This window comes from Tinamus guttatus, unplaced genomic scaffold, assembly GCF_059628265.1.
Source record: "Tinamus guttatus ecotype Peru unplaced genomic scaffold, ASM5962826v1 Tinamus_guttatus_pri_ptg000213l, whole genome shotgun sequence".
NCBI lineage: Eukaryota > Metazoa > Chordata > Aves > Tinamiformes > Tinamidae > Tinamus > Tinamus guttatus.
This window is the reverse complement of record NW_028288747.1, coordinates 8,455,891-8,476,044: the sequence shown is the minus strand read 5'-3', so window position 1 is coordinate 8,476,044 and position 20,154 is coordinate 8,455,891. Positions and strand designations below refer to the sequence as shown.

Below are 20,154 nucleotides of genomic sequence, written 5' to 3'. Positions count from 1 at the left end.
CGCAGTATTACTGATGTCATGAGGGCTTCAGCTGTGCCTGTGCTGTTTTGTAGGGTTGGATGGATTAACATGGTTATAAAATCAGCCTTGGAATAATTTAGCCAGGGTTTATGCCTCCATTTAGCAAAGTATGTTTGTAACATTTAAAATCTTTTTTTCTATCAAGCCTGATCTACACACACAAAATAAAATAAAATAAAATAAAATAAAATAAAATAAAATAAAATAAAATAAAATAAAATAAAATAAAATAAAATAAAATAAAGCAAAACAAGGGACTGGTACACCTGCATGTTAACTGCTTATAAAGACATAATAAATCCCATAGGGCGGTGGAGTTGCTGAGATTTTTAAAAATACCTTCACAGATAGTGCTGTAAGTGCACCCCCACCAGTACTGTGAAAACACAACTGCATCAGTATAAGCTCCGCTCTTAAGTCAAAAATCTACATGCATTTCAGGCTTGAATTTTAGCGAGCCAGCTGATATTATAGAACATAATTGACATTGTTTTTTTTCTCTCTCTCTTAAAGTATGACTTTATGAAGGCTTAAATATCACTACAGGCCAATAAAATTGAAGTTGTTCTCTGTTTAGTTGCTCTATATTATCTGAGAATTCTGACCTCAGAAAAATTGCTTTGCTCTCATGGCTAGTCAGCCCTGTATGACTACGCCCACGCCGCACACCACACGTGCGGTGAAACGGGGCCGTACCTTTCACGGGCCGCTCGGCAACCGGGAGGGCTAACGCAGGCCCTGGGCGGCCCTGCCACGGGAGGCGGCGGCGGAGGCAGAGCCTGCCCGGGGCCCCGCTCCGCTGCGGGGCGGAGCGCGGGGCGGGCGGGCGGCCATGGCGGCCGCGCTGTGGGCGCTGCTTGCTGCCGCCTTCCTGGCGGCGCTGCTGCTGCAGCGGGCCCGGGCGCGGCGGCCCGGCGGCAGCAGCGGCCTCTTCGAGGAGCTCACGCGCTACGGGAAGACCAAGAGCGGCAGCGAGAAGGGTCTCGCCTCGCTCCGGCTCCTCCATGTGCCCAAGAGGTGACGCGCGGCGACCGCGTGGGCGCCCCTGGGCGCGGCGGGCGGTTAAGGGCCGTTAACGGCCTCCGAGGGGAGCGCGGCTCGGTCTCGTTAGGCAGGCGGGGGAGCCCCTTTCTTCTCCTCCGTTAGTCCTGCTGAGGTAGGAGAGCTGGTCAGTGTGCATCCCCAGGCAACTCGGGGATTTATCACTTCATGGGGAAAAGAAAAATCTTCTTACACTATAAATTCAGGTTCAGCGTCTTTTTATTTCTCTTGCACGTACTCCCTTGCACATACTACCTTTTAAGTGAAAGAACAGTGGAAGACAGCTTCTTACTGGGAATGTTGTTCCTAACCTCTTTTTTAAAGTCTTATTTTATATTAATTTTGGAAATTAGAGCCTGAAAACCTGATGGTGTATGCTGTTTAGTTGCAAGGAAAGTCACGCTGCTTTGTTGGAGCAAGTCAGAATTAAATGCATGCATGCAATTTGTACAATGAGCTTTTGCAGACGTCTTCAGTGTTATTTGTAATGTGGGTAATAGTTAAACCTACCCTAAGTGGTGCAGAGAGCCAAAACACTGGAGCATTAGGCCTGTCAGGAAAGATAAGAGCTCAAACTTGGGGATGTAGACCCATGTACTGTGTGACTGTATGTGAAGTAATTAAATATTGTGATTTCTGTATCTGAAGACTAGTTAAAATAGCCTATACCACTGATATATTACATCTTGAATATTTATTAAGTGCTCATGGTAAGGAAGTGGCATGTGTTCTTATGCAACAGTAGGGAAAATAAATGTTTCAATGATAAAACGTAGAAAATAAAAAGCATGTGAAAATAGATTATTAACACTCACTGTACTATTAGAAACACATGGTTCTTCATGTCCTTTTCAGGCCTACTGGGAATTTACCCATTGAAATTATAATATGGTTAAGTGTTTGGTTCCTATGAGCCAGAATGATTTTCTGGAAGATTCTCAAAAATTTTCACTGTATAGCAGAGCCTGTTGACAAATTGGCCGTTAAAAGGAGCATATTGTAACAATACAAAGTTGGAAAGTATGTTGAACTGGAAAATGTATAAAATACTGTTTCAAATGAGACTTGTAATCTCCACGACAAACAAAGGATTCTGAAATTCTATGTGCTTACTCTGTCTCTTCTATTTTAAAATGTCATCAAACAAACTTGCATAGTTAGCCTCAAGTTTTGTTTTGTGACAAAGTGTTACTCTGTTTTTACACATGGGGAATTGAGGAACAAGCTTCCGTCATGCACACTTTACATCCCCAAAGCTGAAATAAAAACCTAATATCTTGAATCCCAGTCCTGCCCAGTATCTGTAAAACAAAGCTTCCTGAAAGACAAGAACAGGGAGCTGAGAATGTGGATTCCAAAGTCCATGCAAAAATACTGTGGGTTTGCTTTCTTAAATCCATTTGCCATCTTCATCACCTTCCTCCTGCTGCTTTTTTTAAAATGCAGCACAAGATGCTAATAAGAGACTAGCTGAATCCTGCATGAAGGACAATAACCCAGAACAAATGTTGGGTTACCCACACACATTTCTTTTGCTAAAATACTCATTGAAACAACCAAATTGCTATGAAAACCTGGGATACAACTTAACCCCCAAAATGTGATCATCCCTAATTTAATCATCTGGCCTGCAAAGATAACAGTAAGCTATATTCCTGCTTGTCACTGACATTTTTAAATGTGTAGCTTTCAAGCCACACATTAATAAAAGTTATGTAACCTGGCATACTTTTCATGGAAAAATTATAATGTGGTATCTTGGTTATCAAGCTTGTAGTCACAGGAAATTCCAGCGATCCATTTAAACTCTGTGGTATCCTTGGCAAAAGGAAGGGTTTGTAAACATGGCTTTAATTGCAGTGCATTGCAAAAGACACCTTCTTGAGGTGGTTTTCCTTTGAATAGACCTTTCTGCAGCAGAAGTTTTCTACAACCCTTTCTTAGTGAAGATGGTGTCTGAAGAAGGTGGCTTTTTTGGTGGTTTGGCCCTCAGAACTCAGCATCTTCAAAATCATCCTGTTACTAGAGTAGTCAATGCTGCGTGCTAAGAGAACACAGAACATCCTGGAGGTAGCTGTTGCAGCATTTTTTGTTTCCATTTTACTTGTATTTTTTTTCCAAACAAGCATTGTATTTTTACTACCCTAGACTTGTTCTCAACTTTGCCATTCCATCTTGTGTAATACTATAATTAACTTAAGGTTGTTTTGGCAGATACCAAACACTCCTCTCCTTGAAGGATTACACATGTATTTACTGTAATGTTGGCATGGTCTTCGTATCAGATACGTGCTCTGTATAGCAGGGATTGCTAAAAGCTCTCGGTGCTTTTCAGCTTTGCTGGCAGAGTTTTTTTGGTGGTAACAAAAGTAACTCGCTGGGGAGAGTTCCCTGGCGAACAGTGGGATGGAGACCTACAAATAACAAGACACAAAGGAACCTGAAACTTGGAATTGGAGATACAGTTTTATCCGTATACAGATTGTGTTCGGCTTTTAAATGTAAAATGGTGGAAGGTTGATTTTAGTTGTACTGTTGGAAATCAGCAAAGCAAACCTTGCAGTTCCTGTTTGCTTATTAGGAGAGAGCTGAGAAGTTGTTACCCACCTGAAGGTGACATGATACATGCTAACATGTTTATCTCTGCATGTGTTGCTGGAGGTCCTGAGTTTTGTTCATAGTCACAGAGATTTCCTCGTTAACATCAAAAGGAAATACTGTATCGCCTAGTCTGAACTGGTTATTAAAGGCTATTTAATTCCATCCAGTTACCTATCTTGATCATATTATCTTTTATTTTAATGATGCATAATGTACTTACCTAAGTGTATAATGGGGCTGGGAGTTCTTTGCCTTCAGAGCTAAAGAAATCTAGTCTTGCCTTGTAATTACCGAGCAATCCTGATGATCTGTCCTGTTTTCTGTATGATTCTTGCATACTTTTCTTTGGAAATTCAAGAATTTCCAAATACCTGCAAATAGCAAATATTCAAATAGCACACAGCCTGAGTAATTATGTCTATGTCATTTTACCATCTACATTTGTCATTCATGAACTTTAAATACATCATGTAATACATCCATGAGAACTGAAGAATGTGGGAATGCTGCTAGGTCCAACAGCATGGAAATGCCCAAGTACTTTTCAGCTATGTCCACTGTAATTATTTGTAAGCATTAAATAATACTTTTGTTATGTGTGGTTACCACTCTCCCTCTTTAATGCAGCAACTGTTAGAAAGGTTGGCAGAGTCAGAGGTACCACTGCTTGCTGTCCCAGACTACATTTCACAGGGAAAGAGGGTGCTAGAGCCATTGCTTTTGGCTATTGCTTATTTCTCTAATTATTGATGTGTGGGCCAAAAGGGATTCTTCTCCCCATCAGATAAACATATCCTGTAGTTATGTATCCAGCTAAGGAATAATGAAAGCAATAAGCTAATGAAGATACTTTTTGCTCCCACAGGTGGTTTACTCACTTTTATGCGGTTTCTGTGCTCTGGAATGGCCTTTTGCTGATCTGGCTTCTCAAAACTCAGTTCCTCCCAGGATCTCTCTCATCCTGGCTTCAACACCTGCACCATGCTCTTGACAGAGCTTCACAGAACGAGTACATGGGCAAGTATTCCAGACACCAAGAGGCAGCCATATGAATATTAGAAAGCAGCACCACCATCCTTTGCTGAATTTGTGCTCTTCGTGTGCTACTTCATCAGCTTCTCCTAAACTAGGCTCCAAATGACTTTCCTGGAATAACAGCTCCCTTTGTCATTATTCAAGGTAGAAATCATTCTCATTTATGAATACAATAGCTTCCAGCAGTGCTATAGTAGACAGGGCACCTTCTAGAGGTAATCTTGCTCAGCCAGTGTGGTCAGTGTGCCTCAAATGTGTACATTTTTCCTGGTGGGTAAACTTGGGGTAAAATTCGGGTAGGATTTTGCTGTGAGAAGGGGGGAAAGTCAGCCCTTTTGGGGCATTGCTGGTGTTGGATTTGTACCTATCTATCCCTGAGTCACTGTTTTTACCTGCAAGTAGGTAGTGAATACTTCTCTGCGCTCTTGGTCCTCCTGCTCCTTTGGCTGCACAGCTTTCGGAGACTTGCAGAGTGCCTCTGTACCAGTGTATTTTCAGATGGCGTCATTCATATCGTGCACTATTGCTTCGGACTTGGCTACTACATTGCTCTTGGCTTAACTGTGCTATGCCAAGTGCCTGCTAATTTCCGGAATGGTAAGTACCTGCTTAGTTATTACCAAAGGTGCATTTTTGCTCCCATTTGTTTCCGTCATAGTAAATGCGGTTTTGTAGAAGGCTTGTGTGGCAAGTATGTTAATTGATGAGATATAAAAATATGTACTGGCATATTTCAAATCAACTAGATCTCAGTATAAGGGATAATGAACCAGGTGTGTTTCCCTGCATTCCTGATAGAGACAAAAATACACAGACCTGTGTAATTTTGTATTTAGAACCACCATTATTCCCAGAAAAAATATTCCACTCTAGATACTTTCAGGATCCTTATAGATAAGTTTTGCCATTGAAATACTTCTGCTTTATGAAGGGAAATAATAGATACCATTTCCTAAATGCTGCAGTTTTTACTGGAGTGCACTGTGGAGTCCGCAACTATGGCGTTCAGTTGGAGGTTCAACTGAACTAGACCTCTCTCTGCCAACCCTCTTTACTGTCTCACAATTGAGCTGCTATGTCTTCTCTGCACAGATGAACCATGAGCTGAAACATTTTGTCTGGTTGTAGTACTTCTCCTTTCTTTTTTGAGGTGATCATTACTAAGTATGTAATTTTAGTAAAGTTTTTAACCACGTCCAAGCATCTTACATCAGTTCTAATATTCTACAGTGATTTTAAAACAGACTTCAGATGTCCTGTCTGTAGATAAAGCCTGCCTTTTTTTTTTAACCTAGACCTGCTTTCTCCTTTCTTAATTTTCTATATTCTCAGAAATGTTATTTATTGACTTGCACTTTGGAACCAATCCTTAATACAAAAAGTTTTCTTAAAGACCAAAATGATTCAGTGTGTGTGTGTGCACATGTGCACTTGCATGCACATGCATTTCGCTTACTGTGAACAAGATAAATGGCATGAGTTTATATGAGTAGTTCTGTGGTTATATGAGACATGGTAGCATCTTCTTAGGGTGTTTTAAAGACTGTTAAATATTGAGGTATGTATCTGTTATATGTTTGTTACACTTCACAGTGTACCTCAAACTGCTGGACTGGAAACATTTAGTTTAGTCTGACATTACTATAGAGCAGTTTAAGAATTATCAGTTAAGCATTTAAGTCACACAGGATTTAAAAGCATCTTTCAAAGGATTAAATACTCACTAGTGGAGGTTTTAAGGCAATAACATTTGTAGTATACGTACAGTGTTTTGGGATGGTGCTTGGGAGGGTATTTCTTGATCCTTCTATTAATGAAATATTTAAATTCAGGAGAAGAACTTTCTGTGCAGATCTGCTGGTATCACATAGTGGGAATTGTGATGTACATTTGGGCCTCGCTTCACCAACACAGATGTTTTGTGATTCTAGCTAATCTTAGAAAAAACAAATCAGGTAAGGTGTTTCATTTCTGTGAGCTGTTTACTGAGGTAAATTTTCCAATTTTAAAAATGGCTGTTGCAGTAGACTTCTGTAGCATGTAATAACTTAAAAAAAAAAAAAAAAAAGTATTTTTCAGTTACTGAAGTTTAGTTCTCTGTAAGACTTTCAGTAAATTAAATGAGTGTTTTTGGCAAAGAGATTAGATGTCTGAATGAAATGTGTGTGTGTGCATGTGTGTTTTCATGTATAGTTAGTTTTCCAGAACCTTTATATATTAAAAATAAAGATCTCACTTCCAGTATCTAAAGTATCCAAAGACAAATAGTAATTCTTAGGAATTATGTCACTCCGCCACTGAGAATTCTCTTCTCTATGTGGACTAGAAATGATTTCTTTGATCTTTATTGAGTGCAAAGCTGCCAAATCAGATGTAGGTGGATCATGATTATAATTTTAATGAGGGTGCTGTTCTGTAATTATAGATAGAAAAGTTTGCATCCCATGCTATTCTGAACTAGCCTATTTTTCTGTTTGCTTGCAGGAAAGGTCATAAATCTGAGCCACAGTGTACCTTACGGAGACTGGTTTGAGAGTGTTTCTTGCCCTCATTATTTTGCAGAACTCCTCATATATGTATCCATGGCCATCACACTTGGATTTCACAATGTGACGTGGTGGTTTGTAGTGTTGTATGTCCTTTTTAACCAGGCACTGGCTGCTGTTTTATGCCATGAGTTCTATCAAAACAAATTTAGCTCCTACCCAAAACATCGAAAAGCATTTATACCATTTGTTTACTAGAGTATTTCTTTTACATATCTTTACAACAAGCTCAGATTTTTTTTTTTTGGTAAGAGATTGACACTTTCCTAAAGCCAAGAGAAATTAACAGCTTATTTCTAATTCTAGCTTATGGCTTTGATGATAAATCTCATCTGGTTTCCTCTTGTAGAGAAATGTAAGGTCTCCCTAAGCAAAGGTCAGATGATACTGAAGATCTTAAAATTGAAGGGATGCTAACTGGCATTTTTTTATAATCACATTTTAAGTGTAAAACACTTCCATTACACAGCAGGCCAAAATATGTATGCATGAAATCTGGGTAAGGAAAGGCAGCTGGAGGGAATCATTTGAATTACTGTATTTCATGTCTTGTCTAATATTAAAGTGTATTTTTTCCTGTTCTCTTTGGACCATTTCAGATGGAGGCAAATTGTGTACTGTCTTTCTTTGTCTCCCTGTTGGTGATTATAAAGCAGTGGCTGTTCTTATCTGCAAGCCAAAAAGATGAAGAGAGCTGTAATGAAGGAATGACTCATTCTCAGCATCAGAGAGAAACAACAGACCAGTCCTCTGCATTACCTCTTCTGCATAAAATTCAGTATTCATAGGTGGAGCTTCTTATTTGTCCATGAACTTGGAAAATCATGGAAGGTACTCTTTCTAGAGAGAAGAGTAGAGAATTTGCAGAAGAATAATATTCTTGGTTATAATTCTGTCATTCTTATTTAAGGTTATTGGAATCCCTCCCTCCCTGTGTTACAAAGGGCAGTTTTGCGTGACAGTAACCATGGCTACACTGTTTTTTAAATAACCCATGAGAGCAGATGTAATTAAATGCCAAGCAGTAAACACACAGAATCACAGAATAGTTGAGGTTGGAAGGGACTTCTGGAGATCATCTAAGCCACCCCCCTGCTCTAGCAGGGACATCCAGAGCACAGGGCACAGTTGCGTCCAGGCGGCTTTTGAAGATCTCCAGAGACAGTGAGGGTGTCAAGAGCCCAGGAACAAGTTGTCCAGAGAGGTTGTAGAGTCTTCTCTCTCCTGAATGTTAATCCTGTGCAGTATCTTCCAGGTGACCCTGCTTGTGCAGGGTGGGTTGGACTAGATGATCTCCAAAGGTCCCTTCCATCCATAATCATTCTGTGAGTCTGTGAAGGAGAATCCAGAAGCTCTCTGGAGAACCTGTGCCAGGGCTCTGTCACCTTCACAGGAGAAAAATAATAATAATAAATAAATGCATATTAAAAGAATAGGTATTGTAAAGAAATTCTTCATGGGGGACATTGTATCCCGTAGCATGGCAGTCCTTTGCATATACCACTGAACATTTTGGGCTTTTCTCAGAGTACTGGAGTGAATGTGCAGTTTACCTAATACAGCGGATGGATGTTGCTGTTTCAGCTGTTTGTCTACTCTCCGTTTGTATACTTAACCATTCTTTTGTATGCAAGGATATTTTACAGAAACTGAAGTACCTCTGGTGTTAGGGGGATATCTGTTTAAAAGGGCGCTGGTACTTTGCTGTGTGTGTGTGTGTGTGTGTGTGTGTGTGTGTGTGTGTGTGTGTGTGTGTGTGTGTGTGTGTGTGCGTGTGTGTGTGTGTGTGTGCGCGCGCGTGTCTCCGTTCCGGAGGGAGAGGCGCGCGCAAAGCGCCGCGCGGCTCGTTGGCTTGCGCTGCCCTTCCGCGCGCCCCGACGCGCCACGTGCAGCCGCGGGGGCGGAGCGCCGCGCCACGTGACGGCCCCGGCGGCGCAGCAGCCAATGAGCGCGCCCCGCGGCGGCGGCCGTTGGGACGGTTGCGGGGCAGCGCGGCGGCGGGAGGGGCCATGAGGCCGCGCCCTTAAGACGGCGGCGCCGCCGGGCCGCTCCGGGGCCTTCGCCGCTTCCTTCCTTGCTGCCGCCGGCCGCCATGGGGTCGCCGCCGCCGCTGCAGGGCGGCCGCCGCGACCCGGCCTCGGCCGCGCTGCTTCTGGCGCTGCTGCTGGCGGCGCCGGTGGCGCTGCGCGCCGCGCCCGAGGAAGAGCCCGGCCATAACAAGCTGCCGCCGGCTGCGCCGCAGCTCGCGGGGCAGGGCGCCGAGCCGCGCGCTGAGGTGAGGCCGCGGGCCTACGCTGTGCGGGAGGCCGCCCGGCCCCGCCGCGGCGGCCGAGGGAGCCGGCGGGCGGGAGGGACGAGAGGCAACCCGGGCCGCGCGGCTTCCTGCGCCGAGCAGGCGGCGGGGCTGCCTCGCTGCCCTTCCGTGTCACGAGCGGGATGGGCCGAGGCCTCTCCCGGTGCTTGCGTTGCGCGCGGAGCATCGGGCGCTGTCGCATGTGAGCGCCCGTGTCCGTGTCCCGGTGCCTTTCCCTGCTCCTTCCGCCGTCAGCAGTGCTCTCTGCTGCGCTGGATCCCTCCGAAGGGCCCTTTGCACCCGTGGGATATGCTGCACGTCAGTAGCAGGACTTTGCAGGGAGTACTGCAAGAGAGGGAAATTAGAACAGATATATTTAGCATTAAAGCTGGTTAATGTCCCAGAAGCACCCTCGTTCCACAAGACATCAGACGTAGTTTTCATTCAGCATATTTTTTTTTTTTGCTGGAGATGTCGTAAAGAGCCACGTTCAGCTGCCGTTGCTTTTCGCGGAGAGGAACTTCCTGCCGCTCCTAGCCAGGCTCCCAGGTACTGCTCAGCCCTTGGTAACTGCTGGCCAGGGCCTGACAAGCAGAGACATGTAGTGTATGGCAAAGTGAAACATGCACAGGAAGACAGCCCTCAGGTTACAAAACATCTTACCATAGGCATCACTGGTGTTTCAATTAAAAATGTGAATTCCCACAGGGTGTGCATCTTGTGCTGATGAACACTGGAGTGAAAGGGGAATACTCCTTTTTGTAAGGACTAGCAAATGATGGCAGAAAAGGCAGGAATTTCAGAATTTCAAAAGTGAGCTCCACCAGCAGCGATCTCTAGCAGGCTGCCCCGTTCGCTTTGGGGAAGAGGGTACCAAGTGTTGAGTTGTTTGTGTTTCTTCAAGTCAAGCATTGGCAGGTTGCGCTAATGCGAGCATGAGCTGGGGCTGAACGTCTCAGGCTGCTCCACACCCCCGGCTAAGCGTTCCCAGCAACCCAAGAAAGGCAGCGGGAACACGCAGCCAGCCAAGGGGTGTGTAACTGCCTGGGGACAGCCAGGACCCCGGCACGTGCTGATGGTGAAACTGTCAGCGTGCTGGTTGCTTGGCCTGGAAGGCTGCTCACCCGCAGGGTGCTTTGAAGGTGCCAGCATCCCTGTGCAAGCGTCCCTGTTGTCCCAGCGCAGCCCCCAAACGGCAATGGTAGAACAGAGGTGGCAGTTAAAGACCAAAGAGAGTGCAGTAGCTTCTTTGTTATGCTGCTGATAATAAAATGATTATAAATGTGAGGTGAAAGTTGGCAATTAGTTTTTTTCCGTTTTTTAAGTCCGAAAACTTCATGTAACTTCATGATAATCTTTTCTGCTGAAAAAAGAAATGTGGGGATTCATTATGAAAAATGGAGTTGAGACATCATCTAACTCAAATTATTTTCTAATGATAGTCCAGATGCTCACTCGTAGAAAGTTAAGTGGGGATATGATATTTGATACTATTTTGAACAATAAAGCTTGACCAAATGAACTAATGTTTTTACTGGATAAATATTTTTGTACTGAGCCATGTTTGCTTACGTGCTGGTGGGGGGGAGCTGAGCTCTCCTGGTCTTTCTGATGTTATAAACAAATGAGGGAATATTTTGTTACAACTTGGAACCCATCAGTTATTCTCAGTATTTAAGGTTAATTTATTTGTTGAAAACTATTTTAATTTTGTTGTTGGGTTAGAGGCATCTATTGTCAGAGGATCACACTGAGGACAGGGATCATTAACATACCACTTTACGAATCCTATAGAACTTTAAAAAGGAGTAATTTAAAAAAATCATGATACTTTTTAAAACGAGGAAGTTCTGTGAAGAGGGTCACTTTACAAAGCATGTTGCAATCTGTATTAAAACTAACTTCGCAGCCAGTTCCGGTCACCTTGTTTTGGGTCTTGCTTTTGATAGTAGGTTTCTTTAGCTTTGTAAAAGTAAACACTTTGATTGATAAATGATAGTTGTGCTGGAGTGATTGGACTGCTGGAAAGTCTTTATGGTGATTCAAAACTATAAGCGCGTGTCAAGAAGGCTTAAGAATACTTGCATACAGTTTTAGTGCGACTCAGATGCTGAGATTCTGAGAGGGAAGAAAGTGATGGTGATGCTTTTCAAAGACTTCACATTTCTGCTAAGCTATTATAAATGCCCCATTTTAGTTTGAAGAGTTTAATTCTCAGTCACTATCAGAAAATTGCTTGTTTGGTTGCTACCAGTATTGTGACGTAAATAGCCAAGGACTGTACATACAGCAGTGCTGGAACTGAGCTGATGTTGTTTCTTCCATTTCAGTGTAATAGTGACTCTCATACTGTAGCAATAACTTGCATGAGGAAGTTATTACTTTAGTAATCGGGGTAGGATATTCTGTTTAAGGGACTGGAAGTTTGCAGTGGCAGCTAATACTACATGAAATGTATGCATTTAAAACACTGCACTGGGCTATATGGTAAAACAAGAGAATTACAGAGCTCACTACTTGCAGGAAATTAACACCCAAGCCTAAGTCTTTTTTTTTTTTTTTTTTTTTCCCTCCCCTTTCTTACAGAAGGGGTCTTCGCCAGTTGCTCCAGTTCATATTGTCAGTGAAGAGTCCCCTGACAAGACAAATTTGGGCTTCATTCATGCGTTTGTGGCTGCGATATCAGTCATCATTGTATCAGAGCTGGGGGACAAGACCTTCTTTATTGCGGCCATCATGGCAATGCGATACAACCGTTTGACCGTACTGGCTGGTGCTATGCTCGCCTTGGGACTCATGACATGCTTATCAGGTCAGCACTCACTTTTCATTACATAGGCTTTTTAAATAAGTGTGTATTATTATGAAATTAAATGGAAAGCAATAGTAGAACATGCAGTTTCCTGTTTGAAGGAGAATGTGAAAGGCAGAGGGGACAGATCCAGCATTTGTACTCTTACTTCTGACTAGGTGTTTACACTCACTAGACTTCAGTAGGAGTTTACGGGGAAACACTGGAGTTAGAAGCATAAACACCTCCATGGATTTTGGACTACTAGATCCCTTTTCTTTTTTTTCTATTTGTAGTCCCTATTAAGGTGCCTAAAGAGAACATAGGGATGATTGCTTCCTAAAATGAAGGAGTCTTTCTAAGACAACAAATTTCCCTTGACTGACTTGCATCCAAGTATGTGGTGTTTTTAACATGCACGAAGGCAGTTTGGCTTTTTTTTGGAGAATGTGTAAGTGAAAAAAGACATTCTGTTATGATCCTTTGAGATCCAGAGTCTTGACAGAGGCAAGAGCTTGGAGAGAGGTGTCAGATAGCCCTTGAGGGCCCTGCAGCTTTGGATGCTTATACAGCCTTAATTGTAGAATGGGGCAGCCTTCAGGTATATACATTGGATGCCACGTAAATTTTATGGTATACATGCTCATTTCTTACCATGACTATTCAAGAAATATTTGCAATAGTATTTAGTGACTTGTATGCACTGGAATCGGCAGATTAACTGGCTTCCGGCTTCTTAGTGTTTTCCCGAATGTTCTCTGGGTGTGTAGCAGTAATATCAGTTGTAGAACAGGTTCCATTTGTGGTGGATTTAATGAAAGCCTTGTAAGAGTGTTTTCTGTCACTCAATGTAACATTCGTTGGATCTTGTTTCACTTTTGTGCTGCTTGCTTCAGTTAACTTTCTTTAGTATGGTAAAGGATGCTGTGCTCTGCACGTCTTGCTTTCTTTTGTTCCCCTTCTGCCCTTTGCAGTTTGCTCTCTTCTTAATAGGTTTAATAGGATTTCTTCCTTCAAATCTTTCTTTCTTATTTTTTTTTCATAAAAGTTTTCTAATTTAACCCCTAGTTAGAGGCTCCCAACTATTTCTCCTGTTCAGGAAGAAGAGCCTTTTTTTTTTTTTCTTTTCTTTTTTTTTTTTTTTTTTCCCTTCGGCCCTTGTTTTGTACAAGCTATCTATGGAACTGGGGACTATTTTTCTTCTTTTTTTTTTCTCCCACTTCAATTTTATGAAATCTTTCTCACTTAAACTCACTGGCTCCAAAAATACTTTTTTTTTTTTTTTGATCTGTGTTCAGAAACAGTTTTATCATCATGACAAAAGAAGTTGCTTCACCACTCTGATCATTTTACTTCTATGCTTTGGATATGGCAACACTAGAAAGAAAAGATCTTTCCAAAAACATTATCTTTCATTGCTTTACTATGTGCTTAATATTTAAAAACAACTTAAGGTAAATTATTTGATGCTATTTGACTGTTATTATTCATGTGTGCATGTACCATGTTTACTAATATTACAGCCTAATTTATTCCTGGTTTGATAGTTTCACTTTTGGCAGTGGCAGTATAGATAAACTTCTGGATATTGTAGTAACTTCTGAGCCCAATTTGAGCTGAGAAAGTGATGTGAGAAAGCACATATGTGTTAATATGCTTCCCCTCAGCTAACTGTTCGTGTAGTAAAACAGCTGGGACAGCTGAGTTCATGGTATAAACAGCCTTGAATTTTAGGTGTGGGGTTTTAATTTCTCTTATTTATACAGATTTTTTTTTCAAAATGCTAACTAATTCAATTTGTGAAGAAATGTGTATTTCTTTTTGTTTGAGCACTAATTCTAGTCTAAATAGACCACGTTCAGTACCTGTAAAAGTAGATGAAAAGCAGAGACTGAGAATGGGAAGTTAAACTTTTATGCCTCTACCTGATCAATGCTTCTAAATTAGAGAAAGACCAAAAATGATGGCCTTGTATGTTTTTTGGGAGTATGGGGGAGAGATGAATTTTAATTTGTGGGTATTTACACTTGGCAGAAGGACATGGATTCAGGCCACTAGTGGGTACTGCTAGTAAGTTAGTCTTGTGGAAAATAGTATTCTAACTTTATCTGTTCATATGTTTGACATATGAAGTAAATGGAAAAAAAGTTGGAAAGAGATGCTTTCCAACATGTAGTCATCAGTGTAAATGGAATTAACTGATACAGACAGTGACTAATCTTAGAGGGTTTGCTAATCTAACTTGGCATGCTTGAAGAAAGGCAAGACCTGCCATCCTTGATTGGAAAGATAACTTTGCTTTGACTTTTCAGAATAGCAGCACATCAGCTTTGCCTGGCTATTCTTGGTCTGTGCTAACAGACCTCAGTTTCTGGTATGACCAGGAATGTTTGAAGTTGCTAGAATGTTGTTATTGCAAAAATGTAAAATTATATGAAACTAAGTGAAAGTGGTGTATTTAAACAACAGTGGGCATTTGAATTGTAAACTTTACTAGTGAGCATTTTCTAGGTATGGGAAAAATAATTGTGATCCTCATGATTATATTTGAAGTGACACATTTGCTTTTTTTCAGTTTTGTTCGGCTATGCCACCACAGTTATTCCCCGTGTGTATACATACTATGTGTCAACCGCACTCTTTGCAATTTTTGGCATCAGAATGCTTCGAGAAGGCCTGAAAATGAGCCCAGATGAGGGTCAGGAGGAACTGGAGGAAGTTCAAGCAGAAATTAAAAAAAAAGATGAGGAAGTAAGTCAAATTTCTGTGAATTAGAGTTAAGGAAAGAGTTAAAGCCATGAAGCTGCAGAACTGTGTTATGTTTCATGCCCAGGCTTCTCTGCGGTGTGTGTGACTGATAAGAATCTAATAGAGCAAATGTGTGATAAACTAGGCAGAGGTGGCTGCTGGAGACTGTTGCAGCAGATGACTCCAGTTCTGTTGTATGGCTGTCTTGCCAGGAGAAGTGAGATTTTTCTCCATAGAATCCAGTTTTATGCTAATAAAACTATTTATTAGCATAAAAGACATTAACAGTTATTCTTTTCTCTTCTTTAATTTCTCTTATGGTCAGGTAGAACGACATTAAGATTTGTGCCGTTGCAGCCAAGGTCTCTGTCATTATAGCCTTCCAAACAGACTGGTCCACTTTCAAGAAGTAGTGTATAACATTAATCTTATTTCTTCTTTTTTTTTTAATTCATTTTACCAATCCTCATTTGAAAGTCAGCACTTAAGACTGTCAAGATCTTAATTGACCTTAGAAAGGCATAAACTTATAAGGAACAGCTTTTTATTGGTTGGTTGGTTGTTGTTTTTGTTCTGTTTTATTTTTTGCCTCCTTGGGGAAGGGAGAGGGAAACCCTGCTTTAAAAATAGGAGGGAATCTGTAGTTTGAAACCAATAATCATTCCTGCATGTAAATGCAAGCTTTCAGAGGGGCAGCACCTGGAAGCTGGAGGTTATTACAAATAGAATATACATCTCATCATCTCAAATGCTGTCTAATATAAATAATATGCAGATGGTGAAGTGTTTGGAGGCTAATAACATTTCGGATATCAATGACTGGCTTTGCATTGAAGCATTTATTTGGTTTGTTTAGATGACATTTCTAATCTTATGGGTTTTTTTGTTTGTTTTTTGTTTTTGTTTTCCTTTTTCCTTTTTTTTTATGCTTATCTTCTACAGCTTCAGAGAACTAAACTCTTAAATGGGCCAGGAGATGTGGAAACAGGGCCAGGCACCACTATACCCCAGAAGAGATGGCTACACTTTATTTCTCCAATCTTTGTTCAAGCCTTTACTCTAACGTTTTTAGCAGAATGGGGTGACCGGTCCCAACTAACCACCATAGTCTTGGCAGCGAGGGAGGTGAGTGTTTCCCAATGCCCACTGGGCTTTTGCCCTCTTCCGCTTACAGATAAGACAGGGGGGCAAAATAACCCTGTCTGAGGTATCAGATTAACACCGGCAGCCTTGCTTTGCCTTAGTTAATGTTACAGCTACACTGAGGCTTGAAAATAAATGCTCTGAGGCTCTGTGTATTATTAAAACTATTCCATGATTAGAACTGTACTAGCATTTCTGAAAAGAGTTGTTCTATATCATACAGTTGAATACAATTGGTTTTTGTTACAATGTTAAGACATGTTACAGAACCTTGTTTCCTTTTTAACATGTGAGGTAGATAGTTTTAAACACAGTAGCCCTATAAAGAAACTTTAATCTTAAGAAACTTTGCTGTTAAAGGTAGCTCTTTTTAAAAATCTAAATGCACGTTTGCAGTGTAGAGAGCACAATAAATTCCGAACTGTTGTGCAGTAGTGCCATAAATGAAACCATCACCTTCATCTCAAAAGTAAGGAGGGGAAGAAAGACAGAGGACATACATACTCCCTAGTCAGTAGGATGACCAAAATACATGCAACAGTAATATATTTAGTTGAAAATTAAAGCTTATTCAGTAAGCAGAAGCAGCCTGCTTGCACACTTTGTGTGTATTGAGATCATTTACATTTTGTTCTAGGACTTACACTTGGTGCCCTCTAGACCTTCTGTAGGAATAAATGAGGGCTGTGTAGTGCAAGAGGCTCTAGAGGCTCTGCTCTGTGGGAACCTCCTGCCTCTATTACAGAATAGAAAAAGCGCTTGGAGCAAGTGAGGCCGGGAGCAGCAGAAAGAGCCAGAATGATCTCATTGTTCAGGCAGTTAAGAGCCAGCTCGGAAAACTAGGGAATACTGCTGCCTTTGCCAGAGCTTTGGTAAGGTGCAAGGCAAGTTGCTGATTTGCACAGGTAGTTGCTGGCTTCTGTGCAGCATTTTCAGAGTGTCCCATCAGAAAGTGTCCATGGGACCCTGGAGTCTGATTTGCAAGTTGTTAAATGTTGCAAGCAAACACTGTGGGGGCTGTACCTTTAGTGTGTGTACATGCTCAGTACTGCCCAAAAAAAAAAAAAAAACTATAAATGCAATATGTTTTATCTTGGCTTTCCAAATCGGTGAATGATTTGACGTGAATACTTCCTTCATTTTATCTGTGAGATTAATTTGTACTCCTTTGTTTCATAATTTATTAAGATAAATTCCTGTTTGTGAAATACAGATACCTATCAAGAATATTGCAGAAATGCTATGAGGAAAGAAATGAGCTTCCTGCTCTGATTTGAATAGTGAGTAAATCACTGACCACACATATTTCAGTGAAGAGAAGATGAAACAGAAGATGCACTCTTTGCCAGTGCCAGGGCTTTATGTGTAGCTCCTGACCAGGCACAAACGAGCAGGCTCAGGAGTCTCTTGCTTGAGTCTCTTCCAGATTCTGGAGGTGAATGTGCTCTGCTAGGCCCAGCTCTACTGGTGGTTGTGCTGTTCCGTGAGCCTGCCCCAGATGTGAGCTTCCCAGACAGTGATTTGCTGGTTGTCACTTCTTTGTTCACACTTGCCAGCTGTTTTGCCTTGTAGCTTGGGTTGTCTTGACCAGCTGGTGTTATCCATGTCATTTTGGAATCAGAGCAGTCCCCAAGTACAATTTTTGCTTGGCTCTTAGAGACTTTATGCATTCCTCATGTGAAAGCAGCAGCTTTACTTCTCTGAAATAAAAATCTAACCCTGTTTCCTGAAGGAGGGATTTGCAGGGGACTCCACTCCTTAGTTTATCTCTGTGCAACAGAAAACAATGCTTTGCTTACCTTGCCTTTTTTGTCTTTTGTTTTTATGAGGCATTTAATTCATACACTGCTCCAAAATGCATAGCTTATAAGCAGATCTGAGGAGCTTGTTTAAATAGTAGACTTGGTAATGTATCAAGTAGCAATTCTTTACATAATGATGCAAAAGCTGTTGTTGGCAATAACTTTTGAAAGCAGTTTACTGTCTTCTGGAATTAATTTTTCTCTTTCATTCTTCCCCTTTTGGTTGATATTTTGGGGTAGAAGACAAGTTTGTGGAGATGGACAGAGGAGCTGAATGTCTTGGCTACTGAATCTTGCATTTGCAGATCGCGGGGTTTTTAAATTGTAATAGTTGGTTAGCGTTTCTCCAGCAGACATGTACTTTTGTTGCTCAACAGCCACCACCTTTCCTCTAGAGGCTGTATGCTTGCTTACATTCAGCAGAGTGATTTCTGAATCTATATTTAACCATGTTAAGATGCTTCTTGCCTGAAACATGCCATATGTTCCTGTATTAATAAGATTCAGGTCTCTCTCACAAAGTAAACACCAAAGAATATTAAGCATGCTTGGCAGGCTATAAAATGATGGAGTCTGTGCAGTGATGGGGGTTGTTGAAAGATGAACAGGTTTTCAGCTGTGCTGATGTTTTTTTCCTGTGCTTTTTTGCAGGACCCCTATGGTGTGGCAGTAGGGGGAACAGTTGGGCACTGCCTGTGCACTGGCTTGGCAGTCATTGGAGGGAGGATGATAGCACAGAAGATCTCTGTTAGGACTGGTAAGTGAACATTCCTTCAAGGCAAAGCTTGCATTCATGCCAGTAACGCCTGCGATGCAGATAGCAGTGTGCTGGCAACAGTTACATGTGGTGACTGCAGTACTAGTAGTGTAAAGAAGCTTGAGAGTTGGGTGTTCCTTGAAGCTTTTGGAAATTCAGTTGCATTTTTCAGTGTGTGATCTCCTGCCCCCTCGCTGCCCATCAGGAAGTGGAGACTTTGTGCTTTGCCCAGGGCTGCTGGCACCCACCCTGAGAGGGGGCCCTCCCTGCACTGCTGCTCCCCACTGCTGAGGCTGAGGAGAGGCCAGGGGTTCAGCCATTCCTAAAGCTGACACGTTACTCGCCTTACTGTAACTTAGAACTCAAATGCTGACAGCAAGCCCAGCACAGGCCTCTGGCCACAGCAATAACCTTATTGTGGCAGAGCAAAGACCTCCCCCCACAGGTATTAGAGAAGAGTAAACGAATGGGGCAAACACAGCTCTGCTTTCCCAGAACATTGCCCACCCATTGCAGCCCTGCAAGCAGTGGACACTTCTGATGTTGCGTTTTTTATTACTTCAGTTAGTTACTTTAAACACCAACAAATGCAAAGCAGTGTGTCCCTGCAACTGATGAGCTGCTTCAGCACAAGAATATTATATTTATATTTACTGCCATATAGTGAAATATCCAATGGCAAGAATTAGCTCCATTTTTTCAGTAGCTAAATCAGTACAAGTGAAAACTGAGTTTCCTTGAAGGACCAAAATACATTCTTGTAAGTATAGCTAGACGGTAGTATTACATTGAAAGCCTTACACTGTTTGAGCGAGAAATAACATCCAGGGTTCAGAGTGAAAATCAAATCATTTGGGAATCACACATGGCTGCAATGGACCTGTGGGATGAAAGATATTTAACCTGCTCAGTATCTAATTGTTTGTTGGTTTGTGTTCTTTTCTTTTTCAGTGACAATCATAGGAGGCATCGTCTTCTTAGCGTTTGCATTTTCTGCACTATTTATAAGTCCAGACTCTGGTTTTTAAACTTTTTGTTTTTCATCATTGTGAAAGAACAAGGAGTGGAAGCGCTATGCAGCTATCCTTGTACGTCGCTGTATATAATGTACAGGATTATAGTTAAACACATCCTGAAGATGAGACACTGTACTTTTTATAGCAAATGATCTGTGGCATTGACACGTTTATGGACAGCTTCTGCAGTGGAGCTCTGTTCATGGTCTGGGCTGTGCGATCTGTGGGACTGGCTCCCTTGGAGGGATTGGAGCAGTTTTCTTGTTTGTGGAACCTGGCTCAGTTGAGTTTTAAGGATCTACATTCGTAAATGTTGAAGCTTCCTGTCTTCTTCCTCTGTTACACGTGGCTACCTTTCCT

At 41.8% G+C, this 20,154-nt stretch overlaps 2 protein-coding genes across 2 annotated transcripts; both read left to right on the top strand.

Annotated features, from left to right (window-relative positions):
• The first annotated feature begins 853 nt into the window (after positions 1–853).
• On the top strand, positions 854–7,483 carry SRD5A3 (steroid 5 alpha-reductase 3). The gene is made up of 5 exons (XM_088524791.1): positions 854–1,038; positions 4,529–4,684; positions 5,105–5,295; positions 6,531–6,653; positions 7,183–7,483. Exons 1-5 carry the CDS (start codon positions 854–856, stop codon positions 7,440–7,442), a joined length of 915 nt encoding a protein of 304 aa, XP_088380917.1. The 3' UTR covers positions 7,443–7,483.
• A 1,853-nt stretch (positions 7,484–9,336) lies between these two features.
• TMEM165 (transmembrane protein 165) lies at positions 9,337–20,154 on the top strand. The gene is made up of 6 exons (XM_088524790.1): positions 9,337–9,519; positions 12,124–12,349; positions 14,904–15,079; positions 16,019–16,201; positions 18,673–18,778; positions 19,730–20,154. Exons 1-6 carry the CDS (start codon positions 9,337–9,339, stop codon positions 19,804–19,806), a joined length of 951 nt encoding a protein of 316 aa, XP_088380916.1. The 3' UTR covers positions 19,807–20,154.